General features: G+C 38.3%; 1 protein-coding gene across 3 annotated transcripts in view; it reads right to left on the bottom strand.

Annotated features, from left to right (window-relative positions):
- Positions 1 to 19,560, bottom strand: part of LOC129239646 (ATP-binding cassette sub-family A member 13) — a 103,026-nt gene that overhangs the window by 13,219 nt on the left and 70,247 nt on the right. For all 3 annotated transcript variants that reach the window (XM_054875309.1, XM_054875308.1, XM_054875311.1), the window contains exons 2-10: positions 15,992 to 16,200; positions 15,686 to 15,912; positions 9,866 to 10,008; positions 9,580 to 9,663; positions 6,016 to 6,159; positions 5,777 to 5,916; positions 1,069 to 1,988; positions 877 to 997; positions 627 to 817 (exon numbers count right to left, since the gene is read on the bottom strand). In XM_054875309.1, coding sequence (XP_054731284.1) covers positions 627 to 817; positions 877 to 997; positions 1,069 to 1,988; positions 5,777 to 5,916; positions 6,016 to 6,159; positions 9,580 to 9,663; positions 9,866 to 10,008; positions 15,686 to 15,912; positions 15,992 to 16,072 — 2,051 coding nt within the window. In that variant the 5' untranslated portion in view covers positions 16,073 to 16,200. The remainder of the gene's footprint in view (positions 1 to 626; positions 818 to 876; positions 998 to 1,068; positions 1,989 to 5,776; positions 5,917 to 6,015; positions 6,160 to 9,579; positions 9,664 to 9,865; positions 10,009 to 15,685; positions 15,913 to 15,991; positions 16,201 to 19,560) is intronic.

The raw sequence follows: 19,560 nt of genomic DNA, 5'->3' as shown, positions 1-19,560 counted from the left end.
CTGGATTCATCATCACGCACCAGAAACTAAGCAACAATCAAAACAATGGATTTTCTCCGTTGCATCTGCTCGAAAGAAGGCGAAGACAGTCCCATTGGCCGGGTTTTTTGGGTAAATGAAGAACGATCCTATTGTCCAGTGAGTTATTGGACCACTTTCACAAAAAAATGAAGAAGACACGGCCATTTCTGGCAAAAACGAAGATGCTGTTTCTCCACTATAACACACCAGCACATTCATCTAGAGTTGCGGCCGCCAAACTGCATGAATTGCGTTATGAATTACTGCCGATTCAGCCGATCTGGCTCCCTGCGACTTTTTCTTGTTACCTAATATAAACAAATGGCTCGCGGGGGAAAAAATTAGTTCAAACTAGTAAGGCATTGCCAAATCCAATTTAAAAAAAAATGGCCGGAGTGTTGGGAGAAGTATATATTTTTAATAGGTGACTATGTTGAAAAAAAAAAATCAAAAATTGTTTAAATGGTGTCTTCATTTCTAGCACGGGTACTAATTGAACCCCATCGTACTTGTACTAGATATATTACGCAGACAGTTTGTTAAATAAAATTTATTAGGCTTCAGAATCTGTCTATGACGAAAGCAAATGTTACGTATATACTCACCAGAAAGAAATCAAACAAGCACCGAAAACCAACAGGAAAAACATAACAAAGACGAATGAGGCATACATCAGCAATCCGCCAATGTAAAGTATGAATGTTACACCCAAAAAAATGATAAGCAGCTCAACGAATGTTACCAAAATCCAGGATGTAAGCTCAGAGCATGGCTTGAGACCCATAGAACGCATAATCTATAAATTCAAATAATGTTAAATATACCGCACAAAAATCTTATGCAATTCCGTATTACCATAGTATTTCGACTTTCACGCATCCAAATAAGGTGACGCACACAACTGGCGATTTCCGCTACCAAACCCAAAAAGAAGGCGACTTGTATAGCCTGCGCCAAGTATATACCTATTTTCATGCTGTAATAATTGCCAATTTTGATGAATTTCATCTCAGTTACAAAGTATTATGCGAACAAAGGATTACTCACTCATCGTGCGTGTATGCGGGATATGGAAATTGTTTCGTATACATCTGCAATCCATCTACGCCATATTTGCTCAATGCATCTGTGTTGCTACCGCCGAACATATTAAGCAAATCTAGCAAAGCTTGGCGCCTCTTACGTGTGTGCACTTTTTGATCGTCCAACTTGACTATCGTTTCCATCGAGTTGAAACTTTTCGTTTCATTTTGATGGTGCATAAAGCCCACAGATTCCTCTGTTGACGGCGTCAACCATTCATCATCGTCTTCGTCTTCATCTTCACCAAATCCACTCCCCGTTTCGATTTCAATTGAAACTGGACTTCTCGTGGCCAACTCGAAAACAGTTTCTTCACTCACATTCTTATGCAATAACTTCTGATGTTTAATGATACCCATATCGATGGCATTCTTTATCTGTACAAAGCCACGATGATATTTCATGTCGCGTATCATGCTCCGTGATGGTCCTGGAAACCAGAACCGGTTCTTATTCTCAAAAGTCGGTTGCGTGTTTTCAGTGTCCATATGTAACTTGTAAGATACTTCATTATCGGTTTTATTAAAATATGCCGCAGCAAAGAACAGGCGTTTCTCATTTAATTCATATGCAGTAAGCTGTAAAGCTTTTGCTGATGCCAGAGGGATGAAGCGATCTACCGAGAAGCATTCTAAGATATTTTTCACCGTCATAACAATGTCATAGACAAGCGGATCGGTGCGTATACGATTAACAATGCCGACAATTTGATCGATATTAATATCCTCGCCGATGTAAGCGCGTACCGTTGGCGATGTGGCCAACTTGAGGAGGCTATCAAAACTCTTCTGAAATTGTTCATCTTCGCGTAACTTAGTGACTATATCAGCGACTGCACCTGACAGCCGCTTCAAGCGATTCAACTCCTCGAATGTTGTGTTTGCCTGAAAGGGAAGTAATGAAATGAGAAGTAAATCTAATTCGAATACATTCAAAGTAATGATGCCACTAATTGATTTTCCAAAAGATTAAATATTTGTACTTTAGGGTAAAGGAAATAAATGGAATGAAGACATAAAGTTATGTCGATGAAAACTAACGAGTAGCAACAATTTGTATAACATTAAATGGTACGTGCTTGTCCAACTTATGAAATCATGCATTCCAAACTTTCAGGTGCATCGATCTTGGTAGGTAGGTAGGGTGGTTGTCGCAAGACACACTTAGACCTTCGGCAGGTCCATTGTGATACCACTGGAGCTTATCCTTACTCTACGTGTTCCTTTTCAAACCATCCGGTTGCTTTAATAAACGAGCAGAGCTTCGTTAGTTTTAGATGGGCTATGTCCGCTACATCGGTTAGAAATGCTGTATCGAGAGTGCGCAGCCTTCTCATAGCTAGGCTTTCACACTCACATAAAAGGTGTCTGACTGTTTCCTCTTCTTCTGTATTAAGACAGCTTCTACAGAAATCGAAGTAAGGGAGTCCTAACCTTCTAGCGTGGCTGCCTATTAAGCAATGACCAGTTAAAACACCTATCATTTTTCTTATAGATTCTCTGTTGAATCGTAGCAAGATCTTCGATCGACCGCTGTTCCAGTTCGGCCATGTCTGTCTGCTTAGTTCGCATGTTGTGAGGTTTTGCCAGATTGTATTTACCTTTTTGATGGTTTCCCTGTCTATAAGTAATTTACAAGTGGCTATGGGCATGGGTATCAGCGCCTTATCCGGTTCGAGACCGAGCGTTGTACCGGTTCTTGCAAGTTCATCCGCCTTACAATTTCCTGCAATGTTTCTGTGGCCTGGCACCCAGATAAGGTGCACCTTGTAGCACTTAGATACTTAGATGCATCGATCTTAAATCCGGCTAAAATTGAAAGCATTTGGAATGACAGATTCCACTGAAAGCGATCGCCCGCCCCATTTTAACTTATACTTCCGTATTTTGGCTTGAGAATTACGCCTCTCAATCCAAGGTTCCAAGGAAGGATACTGGGGAAGATCGGTTGGTTGGAAATGTGTCATTTTCAGACTGTATGACTAACGAAAGCTGTTTCAAATTTCAGAATCTGTTTCAAAAATTCTAAATCGAGAAGTTTTGAAAAAGAGGTTTACTCATATGGATTCTGGATATACATATAACTGTATTAATATGCCAAGTGACAAGTAAAAAAATGAATTGTTCGCCTCGATTATGGAATCTTGCAGGAGCCCACTTGGAGAAAAATATGGAAGTTGTCCGTTGTGACATCATACTGGGGGAGAAGGAGGAACCAGACAGCTGAAAGAAAAAGGAAGAAGGGGCTTGGACTAGAGGATGGCGACCAACAGTGGTGGTTTACGTTTGTATTAACCGCTTCAGACTACTGATGAATTTCATCAGATGTGTGATATTTAAACTCGCAATATCCGCCGCTGTAGCGAAAATGTGAGAGCCCAGATGTCTAAACTTTTGCTCGACGAAAGCAGGGCAGTTGAGAAGAAGGTGCTGAAATGATTTCACCTCGTTCTCCATACAGCTTCTGCAGAAAGGATATTGAAGCAATTCCAAGCCTCACCGCATTGACACCTAACGGACAATATCCGCTAAGAATACCTACCAAATTCGATAGCTTTGTTAGTCTTAGAAGTTCTCTGGAGCGTCCCCCATCTACCCGTGCCACAAAGATCTAGCGATTTAGCGCGTTTACGCAGTAGCCCAGTGCTCGCTAAGTTAATGGGAGGCCCATCTTTCCAGTAGCAGGCCACAGGGTTTCAAGAGAACTCCAATCCTCTAATGTTGCGATGAAGCCGTCGCCAGCGTCTTCTGTCTAGCCAGCTCATCGGCCCAGCAGTTTCTCTTTATGCTAATGTGACCGGAAACTCAAATGAGCCTAATTTCGAAGTATTCCGATGCAATAGAGAGAGAGGTCAGGCATTCCCGGACTAATTTCGAACGCACAATCAGCGAGCCCAAGGCTCTGCATGCCACTTGGCTGTCGGAGTGAATGTTTATCTCATTTACAGGTAGGAAATCTGACTCTTATGTATTATTTTCTATGCGGCTATGCAAAGTCGTTGGTCTAGACTGGCACAATAACTGATTTTGAACGACCTTGACGAGATTTGTCGGTGAGCGAACAGTAACCACGCGAAAATCCATTGTTTTAGCTTTTTACGGTACTAAAGAATCGCCATATAATGATTTCAGTTCATCAATGCACTCTTGTCTTGATAATCCACGTCAGATTAAGGTCAGAAAAATAAATAGCAAACTTCGTATCGGCTAAAAACCAATATTTAATTAACGGCTACGTTTACATTAGCTATTTAAGGAATTGGTCTAAAAATCAATGCAATGGTTTTCATTCGGGCCAACCTCCGTCCAAACGAGACTCCTCGAATACTCTTAAATATTTAGGTGAGACTCTAATTAGGGAGTGGTATAAATGCTTCAAGAGGGGCAATCTTCATGTCGAAGACCGGCATTGAATTGCTCCGTATTTGGTGAGACTAGTCCAGTTTGATATATTATGAATTAATAAAAACGATTGGAGCCATCACAATTAATGCGCTTGGGTCGAGCAGTTAAGGTAAAATGATCACAGCATAAGATAGACACGACTAAGTGGTCTTCCAGCAAAGTAAGGTGTGAAGACATACTTAAAACCCCGAGATAAGTGCTCTTATCTCACTCGCCGTACACTCCAGACTTTGGGACTTCCGCCTATTATTCCTCTCGACGAATGGCACATGCTCTGGTTGATAAGCTTAAGGCTGACTAATCTGACTTATGAAGAAGTCAAAAAATGTATCGTTTCATGTGTCTCCTAAAAAAATAAATAGTTCTTCCAGTGTGGGATTCGTGCATTACTCGAAAGATGGGGAAAATTGGTGGCAAGTGGCGGATATGACTTCGAAACGTGATTATGTAATAATTCTTTTGACATAACGTTTTATATTTTTAGTCAAAAACGAAGCAAAGTATCTGAAGATGGGTCTATCTCTGTTAGAGAAAACTTGTTCTATCAGTCGATAGTTTACCGCATTAAAACAATTCAAGCGAATACCTTCTTTGAGGTTAAATCCTCGTTAATTGACCTTGAGTGCATCGAGAAATCGAATTTGCTGGGAATGTATAATATCATCCGACTAATATTATATATGTTCCAGTACACAAAGGTATAACTCGAAACGAAGTAGCGAATTCATTGACTCGAGAAAATGCGGCGTCGTTATTAATAGGACCCGAGCCCTATGGGACCACACTCATCAAGGCTTAAAAGTGAAAATCTAAAGCTAACTGGCACCAGATTAGGAAGCTACGCCAGGTGAAGTTTTCTGGTAACTCATAAGCCTCTCTGAGGACAAACTGAGAATGCTCACGGGTTTTCTCACAGATTACTTGAGATTGCATAACCATCTGCACAGGATTGCTATACAGTCCACTGGCTCCTGAGAGTTCTGCGACCAGTCCCCGATAACCTTCTTCTCGAATTTGGTGATATAGCGCGAAGAATGAAATATATCAGTCATTTGCGGCCGGAAAAAGGCGCATATGCTTAGCCCAACGCAACTCTATCTTAGGTTTACTAAGGGAACTGGGCTTGGATGAGGTACTGAGATAAGTAGAGGGCGCAAAACACTATGAAACCGAAGTGTTCGTCTGATCGTGTAAACCTCACCCGATAATTCTCTTTCTTTCTTACATTTTTAAGATATACTTAATTTTAATATTAGTATCAAACTTACATGCATCATAATTGAATGAGTCTCCTCCGTAACAGGTGCGTAAAGAATTTTTCCATGTATCAATGGCTTAACCACATTCCAAGTTAGCTTTCCTGTCGTTGTAGTAGTAATGTTCAAGTATAATTGCTTGCAGTATTTGGCTGCAAAGAAAAACCGAATTTCATTCCATAAGGATATGATCCACAAAATATGTGCACATACATACATACATACATGCAAATGTGTTTATATAAACTTACTAGGCATTATATTGATTTCGTCGTCATTAACTTTGCTGAAATCCTCGGTGTCATAAAGGATGTCATTCACTAACGGTATAGTATCAGTGCTGGGGAACGGATGACCACACATTAAGTAGCCAGCTTTTACGAAAGTTTTACGATCTGCGTCAAGTTAAAAACAAACAAAAATATAAAACAAACCATATTAGAGTAAATAGCATGATTGAAATATACAGTAGCCGCTCCGTTACTTGAACTAATTGTGAACTCCACCTCTTTCCTAAATCTATTTGTTCATATAAATGAAATAAAAACTATGTATCACAAGTGAATAAGGCTAAATTCTAGATAACGACGGAACATCGATTTTGAAGGTCGAACCCAACTTCGTACAAAATCTGGCTGAAGCCGGACCTAAGCCGAATCTAAAATTTTCAAGGAGCTGAGTAAAACCAGCAGAAACTTAAAGAAAATCCAGTATTTTTATAAAAAAAGCATCTCTCTAGCATGTAAATCCCAAAAGAACCGTAAACCGAAAGAACTTTCGTAGCCAAAACCGAAACTCAGTCGTTTTCTAATAAATGCGGTCTGAGCCGAACTTTTTTCCAGCGCACATTTTAGTAAGATTGTGCACAAACAATAAGAGTTATAGCTTGTGACGTCAAATGGGCAGACAGAAATTTAGTTTTAACACATAATATGTGGGCATATAGTATAGTGTGAGCAATAGATGTAGCAACTTTGGGCAAATTTTATGAAGTCGTTGTCGAGATATACGTATTTACCCAAAACTGGGCGTGATATCGCCCATTTTTCAAAATTTTACTTGCATCGTATTTCTTATCTTGGGTTCATTACAGAGATATCATGTTTTTTGTTTTTGAAAATTACCGTTATATGGGCGTGGTTATTATCCGATTTCGCTTATTTTCAATACCAAACTACCTTGAACACAAAATTGTATGTACACTATCTTTCATTGAATTATATATTAATTTTTGCATGAGATATCGTGCGCACGAAAATACAGATGAGCATTTTGGTATACATATTTCTATATCCATCTCGATTCCTTTATGCTATTACATATAAGTAAAGGTAGAATACCCTTGGGCACAATAAGGTTGTTATTTTGGCGCTCAATTTATATTTAAATTGTAAATATATTTTGCTCTGAAGTATTGTGAAGATTGTCATTTCCTACCTGTATTCTACAGCGTCCGGCACTCGAAGTGTAACCAATAAAAAAGGTCATAAATTTAGTTTGGAAAATTACTTTTATTCAATTTAAAGTAAAAGATGTGTGAAAATAATACACAATTAAGACTGAATTTACTTTTGCTCGATATGACCAACTTTTGCCTTGGCTATGGCCTTGAGACAGTCCAGAAACAAATCGCAAGCTTCCCGAATGTGACTTGCAGATATGTTGGCCCACTCGCAGACAATAGCTGTATTCAGCGCCTCGAGACTGGTGAATCTTTTAGTTCGGACCTTGCTCTCCAAAATGGCCCAAAGAGAATAATCCATCGGATTCGCATCTGGTGAATTTGAGAGCCATGGTGTTGACGTTATGAAATTCGGAACGTTGTTTTTCAGCCATTCTTGGTTTACTCGAGCTTTGTGAGATGGTGCCGAGTTCTATTGAAACGCCCATGGTCTGCCAGCGAAATGTTTGTCTGCCCACGGCTTCAAAGCAAACTCCAGAATACCTTACCGATAATATTTCGCATTTACCTTCACGCCAGGCTCGATGATAACGATTGGAGATGCTGCCTCCTGAGGGTGCTGCCTCCTGGTGGCCAATCGATGACTCAAATTCTTGTATGAACGGTCAGTCAAATAAGCCCTATCGTTTTGGGAGTTTACGAATTGCTCAATTTAAAAAATTTTCTCGTCAGAAAACACAATGTTCGGAAATTGACCGCTTCGGCCAAGCGAAGCAACTCCTTCGTTCTCTCAAGTCTGACTTGTTGGTGTGAGATCATGCGCTTTTTGGATCTTGTAAGGCTTGACTTTGCGATCATTTTTCAGTATGGGGCGGATGCTACGGTCAGATATTTTCAATTCTTTCGTCATTTGATTGGCACTTCGTTGGTGATTTCGCTCAAGTCGCTTCTTCACTTTTTGAACCATTTCATGAGACGTTGCTGTCTTTTGATGATCACCTCCAGGACGTTTCGCGATGCTACCAGTATCATTGTAACGAGTAATGATGCGATAAACGAAAACTTTATTTACTTTAAGGTGCTCGAGTTCACGAACAATCGCTGGTTGTGATTTTCCAGTCAAATATAATGCAATTACTCTATTACGTTTGAAATCCAGTACTGATTTTCTTTTTTCGCGTTTTACTCTCGGCAAAATGCTACCACGCACTTGTAAATAATACTCTGGACTATCATTTAGCCAACTAACAAGCAACGGTATGAAATTGGTTACACTTCGAGTGCCGGACGCTTACTCAATAGATGTGAAATCAATATGCAGTCTTTCCTAACCCTCCAGGCAAAACTTCCATTGCTCCATTAAATGCTGATTTCATCTTATGAAATAAGAAGAAGTCGCACAACGCAAGATCCGGCGAAAAAGGGGGGTGGTCTAACCCGGGGGGGCTGTACTTGGCTAGAACATATTGACAAAAACTGTGTCAATGCATTACCCTGAGTAAAACCTATTACTTGTCCTCTTACAATTTGTGTTGCTTAGTCCTTATTCTTTCACGTAGTTCAGCAAGATAATAAAGTTGTAAAGCTGACTAAATAGTTTGACCTTCGGGAATCCAGTTTCAGTAGACGTTTCCAAGTTGCATATGGAATTTCACAAAATTCGTTACTCTATTATTTGAATTAAAATTTTTCGGGCGAAACAAAAAGAAAAACTAATGCACACGAAGGCTATGGCTATGGAAGGCGCTACTGCGTGCGGCAGAGAAGACTTCGCCCTAACAGAGTAAGAGTAACCTGAAGCCATTCAAGAACAGTCATTACATCCATTGAAAACAACCGTTTGATGCTGCCTATGGGCTAGAAGAGTCATCGGCCCATATTTCTTCAAAGGCGAGGCTGGCGCCATTGTAACATGATAAACGACTTTTTGATGTCGCAAATTCAAGCCCTTGATCTCTGCAATATTTAGTTCCAACAAGACGGCACTGCTTGCCATACAGGCCGTGAAACAATGGATTTACAAAAATGATAAAGTTGTCCACTCAACTTGAATTTTCATTCTTTTGTTTCAATTTAAAATCCGATACGTCTAAATTGTTCACCCTTTAGTATCAGTATTTCTTTGAATAATCGGTTTCAAATATGGCATTTAGATGATCAGTATTGACTTCTAACTCTGAGCGAAAGCGTAACTAATATGAGAGGCCAAAGTTAGGTATAAGAAATTTAGCGAAACCCAATTTGATACCGCCTGCTAGAGACAACTACACTGTTAGTTTGAACTAAAGAGCTCAACTTTTATTTTCTACAAATTCCTTTTGTTTTTGGTAACTAAATTTCATTCTTGACAAAGTTCAATGATACATACATATATGTATATTACAAATGTATATAAATATATATTTTTATGTACCTGAAAATAGCCGCCTTATATCGAAGGTGCCATTTAGAAATTCCTCTACTTGTGGCACTAGATCGATAACATTGCTGACACTTTCTGTAAAGAGTAACAAATAAAATTGCATGTGAATTAGTTTCATATTATATAATTGATAATTACCACTTAATTAGGTCTTTATTTTAAGACTTTTTTAATTATCGCAAATTACTGTATTAAGTCTAAATAAGCATAAATAAGCTTGTATACAGTTATTCTAAGCACAATACTCCCGAATAGATAATTGTGCACATGTACTTACGACGTATCTGATCGAAATGCCCGCCCGTGACCACTGCCGTCACAGCATTTATGAAATTCGCCTTTACCGGTAAATCGATGACAGCGTTAAACATGCGATCGTCGGTGACAAAGATATTCACGATATCGACAATTGGTTTCACACTAAGGAGAATTTAAAAATATAAATTCAGAGAGAAATAACTTAATAATATTTATTTTATAGAAGAAAAGTGCCCGAAAATAATTACCGTGGGTTGTTTTACAGTTTACTTATCAAGGGCTTACTGTTGTGCTATAAAAGATCGCAGTATGGATACTACTATGCTACAATAATATTATATATACATATGTATACAGTGTTACCGGGAAAGTCATCCTAGATCTACTTAGGGACATAATATTTTTTAGCAAACATTTTTTAAATAATCTTTAAAAATCATGATTTTAAAAACATATAAATTTTGGACATGAAGTCATGTAAGCAAATTAATCGGAAATTACCCTTACATTAATAATGTTCTTAAGCATCCCAATAAGTTTTGCGGCTCGATAAGACAAAATTTTATTGTTTGAAATGCACTTTATTATTCAGTATGGCATTCCTTAACATCAATACACTTTCACAGCTGTTGTGACCTCATCATTTGATGAAAAACGCTTTCCACGTATGAATGTTTTTAGCTCTAGAACCAGATGGAAGTCGCTAATGGCCAAATCTGGTGAATACGGTGAATGTTCCAACGATTCGAACTTTGATTAATGGATTCAAGATGAACAAGATTTTTTTCTTTTGCAAACTGGGCCTATTTCACGAATTTTTTCCTTCAGCTTGTTCTGTTTTTGTTCTGTTTACCAACGATATTCACTCTTGCTTCTCATCAGCAAAATTCCTGCTTTGTGCAGACGACGTTAAGATTTATTCGACGATTACTGGTTCCCTCGACTCTGAATTGATGCAAATTGATTTAGATAATTTCAGCAACTGGTGTACCATTAATCGTCTATCGCTCAACATAAATAAGTGCTTCCAAATTACCGTTTCGAAGCGTGCTACTGTTATTGACTCCTCTTATCACATATCGAGAACACCCCTGTCACGTGTAAGTGAAATTAAAGACTAGGGTGTAATATTTGATTGGAAGCTTACTTTTACTAGTCATATAAATTTAATTATTGCCAAATCTTCTGCCATGCTTGCTTTTGTTAGGCGTTATAGCTCCGATTTCTCCGTTCTCCGACCCTTATATACTGAAGCTTTTGTATACGGCGTTTGTCCGTTCCAAACTGGAGTATGCATCTTTCATTTGGTCTCCGTATTATTCGTGCCATGCTGCTGGAATTGAACGAATCCTGAAAGTATTCTTACATTTCGCTTTGCGTAGTTTACGCTTTTCGGATCCTATCCCTACATATGAAGCGCGATGCTTATTGATCAACCTGAAATCATTGCAAAGCAGGAGAATAATCCTATCTTTATCTTTCATTTTCCACTTAATCCATGGGGCTGTTGACTGACTGATGCTTCTTGAGAGGGTTTTCTTTAATATTCCGGGCAGAGCTCTGCGTAGGTCGGAGCTCTTCTATGCTGGTCTTTCAAGTCCCTTTATGCTTAGAATGCTCCTACATATTTCTAGAACCTTAATTGAGTTTAATAAAATCTCCAAATTTGTTGAGATAGATTTTCATTTTCAAAAGATCACCTATTAAAATCTTTGGATATTTATTATAAATAGTTTAATTGTACTTTCTTTTTTTTATTGCCTATTAACCATAAAATATGTCTACTTAGCCTATGAGAATCTATTATATTCATTGGTTTAATAAATAAATAAATAAAATGCTCTAAATGTTGCCGAGAAAGACGCATTCGAATGTGTTTTTGTTATTATTAGCGAATGCGGCATCCATTGTGCACCCAGCTTTCTGAAACTCAATACTTCAGCCAAAATATAACTTACACTGCCCAATGAGATGCCTAGGGCTTCTACTAAATCTCTTTCAGTCAACGACAATTTTCCAATACGGCATCCTGTATTTTTTCTAGTCTGGTGTCGTTGCTGTTTTTGGACGTTCTTGACGTGGATTGTCTTCAAGGATTGTAAGAATACAGTCACTTAATTTTTCCATTGAAGAAAATACTGCGACACGCCGATACTAAATGGTTTGTAAGCAACATAAAAAAATTTAGGTCAGTAGCAATGCCCTATCTTATCGAACCGCAAAACTTATTGAACAACCTAGTATTTATTTAATTATTGTATTTATTTGCTCGTTTATGTGTACATATTCACTTTTATACTAGCATATGCACAGGGTTCGTCAACTAAATCTTGGTAGTTTTAATCTTCAATAACTATGCCAACGTAGCCGAATAGCTTGTGCATGACTAGCATCCGGTAAGATCCTGGTTCGAAATATACTTTTTTTTCTAATAGCGATCGCCTCTCGGCTAGCGAAGGCAAACCTCAGAGTGTATTTCTCTCACGAAAAAGTTCCTCATAAAAATCGATCTCAAGTTCAGAGGCGGCATGAAACTATAGGTAAAACAACGACGCACTCTATAAAATGGAAGATCAGTTAGGTCAAACTCCCAACAATAATCAATTTTATTTTTGAATAACATTTTTACTAAATAAAAAATAATGATGTTGAATAATGAAAATCTTTATTTGACTTTAACGCGAGCCATTGTTTGTCTGTTTGTATATTGCGGGTGTCTAGTTCACAAGAGTCTAATATGATTGGCGTATAACGTTTGCATTTGCAAAAATTATAACTCCTCCGATAGGGTGATTAATTTTGTGCCGCCATCTCTAACATTTTTGAACCGAGCTGGACATATCGCACCCTAAATACAAAAGGGTCACAACTCAAAATGTCCCTTCTGCTCAAATATGAACGAGACGTTATCAATAAAACGGTCCGCGGATGACATATGGCAAAAATAAATTTTTTGTTTTTTGGTAGGACTGTTATAAGCTTACATGGCAAATTTCAGCGTGATATGTCACATAGTTTGTTTTCTGTGCTACTGTAAACAAGTCAAGCTTGAGTGTGGAAAATTTTGAGTTGTGACCCTTTTGTATTTAGGGTGCGATATGTGCAACATTCTGAAACGATATTCAATACCATTCTAGCTAGAAGTCACAACACACCAAATGAAGGCACTGAAACTGTAGCGCTTTCATTGTAAACAATGAAATTAAGTTCTCGGGACACGTTGTGTCGAGAAATATTGAATCGGACGGCCTTCACGTTCTTCGCATTTAAAGCTACCATACGTTTCTCTGTGGTATTTAAAAAGTAAATTTTATACCAGCAAGCCAAAAATCATTGACGAACTCAAAGCTAACATACGAGCCAAAATAGTTGCTACAACAGCCGTAACGGTGGTCAATAGTCGAAAAATAGCTGACATTTGGTTATCTAAATGAGATGGTCATTTGTTCGACATTGTATTCGAAACCGGTTTGAAATCTTACTCATATTTATGTCAAAAATCGGCGACAAATGTTTGAGTTATTCAATGCTAAACACTGACGATCTAAATGACGCACCCTGCGATTAACTTCATATTTGTTTACAGCTAGTCACGGTATTTATCTGTTAACTATCTACACCCAAATCTAAAATTATATTAAATTAATAATTAAAATAAATATATATGCAAATAAGATTATGGAAATAAATAATGACCAAGAAGTATAAATGCAAATTAAAACAATTACTCATTGACCTTAAAAAAATACAAATATTCATAGTATTTAATTTTATTAATTATTTAATTCAATTAAATTGAAATAAATTTTCATAGTTTATATAAATAAAATATATAGTAACTTGCATTGAACAAATACATACAAATATAATATTAATTTTTTTTAAATAATAAGGTTCTGTCAACAGAAGGAAAGAATGATAGACACAATATTGCGCCCATCAATGAGTTCGTGACGTCACATTAGTGTAGTCGTGCAGTGTTGGCAAGCCTTTGGCCTTCGCAATAAATTTTGTGCTTTTTTAGGCCCACTTGCAAAACCCCGAAAATTATGTACGCACAGAGAGATTCGTGCTAGCCCTGTCTAAAAAGGAGAGCAGAACTATCGTAGGTGTACTGGCAGGCGGCGCATGTTTACAACACAGGAATCGCAAACAACGATAACTGCAGGTTTTGTAATTAACTGGAAGAGAGGGACACTCTAGAAAACCATCTACGTCCTTGCCCTGCATTAGTTAGAATCCGAATGGAATGCTTAGGAGCTTTACAATATGAGAAGCTGGAATGTCTCACAGGGTTTGAGCTTCAAGGCTTACTTAGATTCGCAGGCTTATTTGAAGAGGCCTACTACCTCTACATAAGTAGAGGTGCTGCAGGCAACATTGCAGTTGTGAGAGAGATTTGACTGCTCAAAGGAGAAGAAGATGAAGAAAAAACTTGGAAAAAAATATTAATAAAATGGGGAAATGTCACACACGAATGATCTCCAAAACCAACAATAATCACACGTTGGCGACGGCGAGTAGCGTAGGCGATGGAACAATGACCTGTATGAGTTTTACGACGCCATAGTCATGCTTACTTACTTAGGTAGCACTAGAACCATAAGTCGGTTTTGTCCGAATCTAAAACATTGCGCCATCTAGATCGGTTCACTGTTTGCTGGCGCCGAGTGTTGCCAGGTTAGGCCTCACTTGATCTCCCTAACGGAGATTGGGTCCTTCTCTTCCTCGTCGTCCATTAGTGGGTTACCTCTCGAAGGACTGCCGTGCCGGAGCACTTTCGTCGTCCTCGAGACATGGCCAAGTCAGCGCAGCCGCTGTATTTTAATACGTTTCACTATGTCTATTCTCGCTTACGCGAAGAGGACCAACGCTTTTTCGGAAAATTTTTCTCTCGAACGCTTCCAGTGCTCTCTCATCACTTGTCGTCATCGTCCGAGCTTCTGCGCCATATACAAGGACGGGGATGATTAGGTTTTGTATACCGTTGTTTTCGTTTTTCGAGAGAGGGCTCTACTTCTGAATTGCCTACTGAGTAACACTCCCGAAGTAACACGTTTTGGCAAGAGTTATCCTTCGTTTAATCTCGGCATAGACATAGTGCAGCAAATAAGCAACGGCTTCGTCGGCTGGGTCCGAATGGATACAAACGCTCCGCTCTGAAAGTATTAGATGCGATACCAGCTGGCGGGAGCAGATGAAGAGGAAGGCCCCATCTGCGTTGGAAAAATGAAGTGGCTTTACTTAGTGTGTTGGCGCTGGTTAGCATGAGAATGAAACGACTGGCGCGCTTTGTTAAACTCGGCCAAAATCGCTTAAACGGTTATTGCACCAATCAAGAAGAAGAAGAACAATAATCGCAATCACCGATAATGTGATCAGATGATAAAAAAAAGTAAAGCTAAAAGGAATTGGATGAATTATTAAACCAATTAAAAAAAATATTTTCCATAATTATAAGCATCTTATTTTAATTAGAAGAGACTATTAAAATGTCAGAAAAAAAATAAAGCTTCGAGGCTATAGAGCAAAAAAAATGCTAAATCAAGTTACGAAAATCGTAATCTGGTCTCTCTGATCACCAATTGCACTAAGGTGACGTCACGAAAATCAGCTGATATTGCCAAATTCGCTCAAAGCAAAGTAACGGTACCACGATAAGCGCCACCTCATTATTCTCTTCATCGGGGCGCGTCTGTATGGCATGCATTATTACTTGGTCTCCTTAAGCCATTGTCAGAACGTTATTATAATTAAACTTTTTTTTATTCCGTACAGTATTATATTATATTTCATTAAATAACTCCAAGAGTGATACGATAGGCAGCTATGTACTTACGGCGCATTCTTCCAACTAGTCGTCTCCTCATATGGATTTGTGTTCATACACTTATTTTCCAAACTACAAATATATGAATAAAAACTGGGCAGTACTTGGTTTTTGGTCGGCAGCAGGCGTGTGGGAAATTGGCAGTCTTCTATGTGTTCGGGCCCGAACTTGAGGCGAATGAGGTAGAGCAGAATAAAAACCAAGCAAGGCCAAGCTAATTGCACAACGGTCATGACCTAAAAGAGGGTCGAAAAACAGAAAAAAATCATATATGTAGGTAAGTTGGAAGGTTGATTTATTTTTTAAGTAAATTACCGGCTGGCGCAGGCGAACGAGACCATCTTTGCGTAGCAGTGCCTTAAGTTGGCTAACGCTGAAGGAGCGTTGCAGTTTCATAATCCTTTTTTATTTTTTTATTTTATTTTTAAGTCAGTACAATTTCAGCAACATCTGCAGTTTACAAGACGTAAACGGTTAAAAGTTTAACCGTCTGAGCAATTCGACACACTCTTAACTTCCTTGGACTAGAAGGAAATAAAATAGAGAGCAATATTATTTAAAGTTTAAAATGATTTTTTTTTTGTAATGAATTGTAAAATAAAGACTTTAATACTTAATATCCCAATATATCTTAATTTTAATAAGTCAATACACGGATGAAAAGTGGGGATCAAAAAGTTTTGTGAATAAGCAGGGCGAGGTGTGAAACGAAATATGAAATTATTTAACATTTTTGTCGTATTATTTTTTAAGCCTCGTGCAGAAATCAAACTTTTCCTAAAACGTATTTATACCATGAAAAATAAGAAGATATTCCCTTGGAAATCTTTGTCTTCACTTGTGACAGTGGGTAATATTTCTCAAGGATCTAAATTTGCACTATAGAGAATTCACACTTCTGTAGAGCTGACTGTTGTGAATGGGCCCATTTTCATGCAGAAGACTCACCCTTCAAGTCAATGTTTGCCCTTTTTGTCCTTTATAGCTATTAAAAATGTAAGTATATATAAGGTGGCACACAATTAATAACCGTATCGGAAAACTTCAAATTTTTGCATATGGCATCGTACGTCAGTCATATTTCGCACTTGTAAAGTAGGCGGCTGCAGTATACCAACAGGCCAACAATGGAGCGCGTAAAAGTCAAAATAAAGATTTCCTTTACTTAAAATATTTTTTTTTTGTTAGTAAAAAAATTATTAAAACACCTAATTGTTGATTAATTTTGCAACACCTTGTATTAATATCTAGAGTAGAATGGGGTAAGATAGGTATGGGGGCACAATAGGTAGGTGTGGTTTTCGTCGCACTGTTTTTGCAGAGGTCACTCGTCTTATGTGAATTGAATACGTGGTAGGGAACAACGTTCGCGACTGTCATTTCGGTCGTCACCATTGACTAGTTATCCTAGTTCTGGCGTCGTTTAGTTTTTTGTGAGCTTTTCTCCGACATAGCATTTTTTTTATTGTACGGTGCAGTGCATTTAATGTATGTGAATATTTGTCAGGTGAGTTTTATTTTACGTAGAAAATAATGCTGAACACGAATAATGTGTTAGTTTTTTGAAATTTTTTTTTTTTTTAAATATCGACACTAACATAAAACATGTGCTTGGGGGCACTATAGGTCAGCCGTCTGGGGGCATTATAGGTCACTACTTTTAATTGAATAAAGTAAATTTTAATTGTTTTTGCAGCAAAATGGTGCGTAATTATGAGCGAAAAACGCCGAAACGAAGTGAAGAGGACGTAAAAAACGCAATCGCGGCAGTCCGAGATGGTGCTAGTGTTCGATCAGTCTCTAAACAATTTAAATTCCGTTCGACACATTACGTGCTCGCGGTGTCAGCTGCAGGTAATCGAATCCCGCCTTTCTTCATTTATCCACTGTCAAAATTCCAGGACAAGTTTTTACTGCACGGCACTGCGAATGCAAGAGGAGTAGCAACCAGCTCGGGATGGCAGACCAACCACACATTTTTGGAATGGCTGAAGCACTTCAAAAATTATGCGATTCGATCCAGTACTGAAAAAACTTTGCTCATCATGGATAACCACGAATCTCACATGACAATTGCTAGATTAGACTATTGTAAGAATAATAATATTGAAGTATTAACTCTACCTCCGCACACCAGCCATCGTTTGCAGCCTCTCGATAGAGGAGTATTTGGGCCGCTCAAAACTTATTTTGACCATTCCTGCAAGGCGTGGATGTTAAATCATTCCGGCATTCCTATTACCATCGACCGAATAGCTGAACTGGTAGCTGAACCCTTGTTGAAAGGTGCTTCCAGCATGAATATCATCGCTGGATTCAGATCAACTGGCATATGGCCATTTAATCGCGACATTTTTTCGGAAGATGATTTCACGCCAGCATTCGTAACTGATCGTCCGTTCGAGGACGAACCAGATCAAAAGGCTGGTCCATCGATTGCTCATCAAGAGACTGGTCCATCGAATGCCAATCAAGAGCCAGATCGACCGAATCTCGACCTATTAATTCCAATTGAGGACATTCGGCCGTTTCCTAAAGCATCACTGCGCAAACCATCAAATCGAGGCCGGAAGCGACGTAAAGCTGCACTTCTCACAGATGCAGTGATGCTAGAGTCATTACGCGCTGAGCAAGCAGCTGCAGCTCAGAAGAAATCGGACGCGGAAGCAAAAAAACAATTTGCTGTCGAAAGAAAAAAAAGAAAGAGAGGCTGCAAAGAGGCAGAAGCTCATACAAAAACGCCAAAAATTGACCAAATGTGCAGTGTTCATACTCTATAAATAAAAGTTAAAACGTTAATTTTCAAGCCTTGTACATTGTTCTTTTCCCCTCCCAAATAGTGACCTATCGTGCCCCCCGATTTTGAAAATATCGAAAAAAAGTACCTTTGTCTTATTGAATGCAGCTTCCAAAATATTTAGCCAAACATAAGGCAGTATAACCAAAATGTTACCAGATAAATAACCTTTCAAAATTTTGCTTATTTTTCCAAATCAATGCAAAAACACCGTAGCAAGAGCTCTCCAAAAAAAAAATGACCTATCTTACCCCATTCTACTTTTCCATGATATATTCTTCTTAATAAAAAAACAAAAAAAATGCGGCCGTTATCTCCCCTACCAACTGTGACAACTTGAGCTCCTTAGGCGGGACTGCATATTTTTTGTGTCACTACCTAGACGGCTGCCTCAACTCAGTTTCATAGCGATGAAGCCAAGGATCGCCTTTAATATTAATCTCATTTATAAATGTATCCTAGTACTTTAGGTATAGATACAAAAACTCGCGCGAACTCTTGACGCACTACTGAAGCCTTACTCAAGAACATTAACTACAACCATTTGGAGCTGACTTTGAGCATGTCAAGCTGATTATGGAGGAAATTCAAAACTATCAGACGTACATCTTTGCAAATAAGTTCCCATTTCGACTTTTTCGAAATTCAAAGGAATTTGCCTCAAGAGACCAAAGCGAGTGCAAGAAAAAAATATGTCAGTTATGAGTTATTGTATTTCCGAGAGTACCCAAACGCAGATAATATAATATATCTGTCATAATATAATAGTTTTTAACGGTTTTTCTACAAGTGGGAACTTAGTCACGGCACAAAACTCAATTTTCTTCATAGCTGGTATTTTCTTAACCATTACCTTTTTTATTCGATGATATCCCAAAGGTTAATCAAGCGATTCCACCGAAACTTAATATTAATATTTTCAATGGACCGCCAGGAACCCATCCCTATTTAACCCTTACATTCCACCAACTATTTGATCGCGCTTTGTACCTTATCTCGAATTAGTAAAGCAAAAGAGTTTTTCATTGTTTAGGTTTCCGTTTTTATATTTAGAAAATAGCATTCACTTTTTTATGTACTTCAATTC

The sequence above is a fragment of the Anastrepha obliqua genome, chromosome 2, assembly GCF_027943255.1.
Source record: "Anastrepha obliqua isolate idAnaObli1 chromosome 2, idAnaObli1_1.0, whole genome shotgun sequence".
In the NCBI taxonomy this organism is placed as follows: domain Eukaryota; kingdom Metazoa; phylum Arthropoda; class Insecta; order Diptera; family Tephritidae; genus Anastrepha; species Anastrepha obliqua.
The sequence above is the reverse complement of the archived record's forward strand: the minus strand, read 5'-3'. Positions and strand labels throughout refer to the sequence as shown.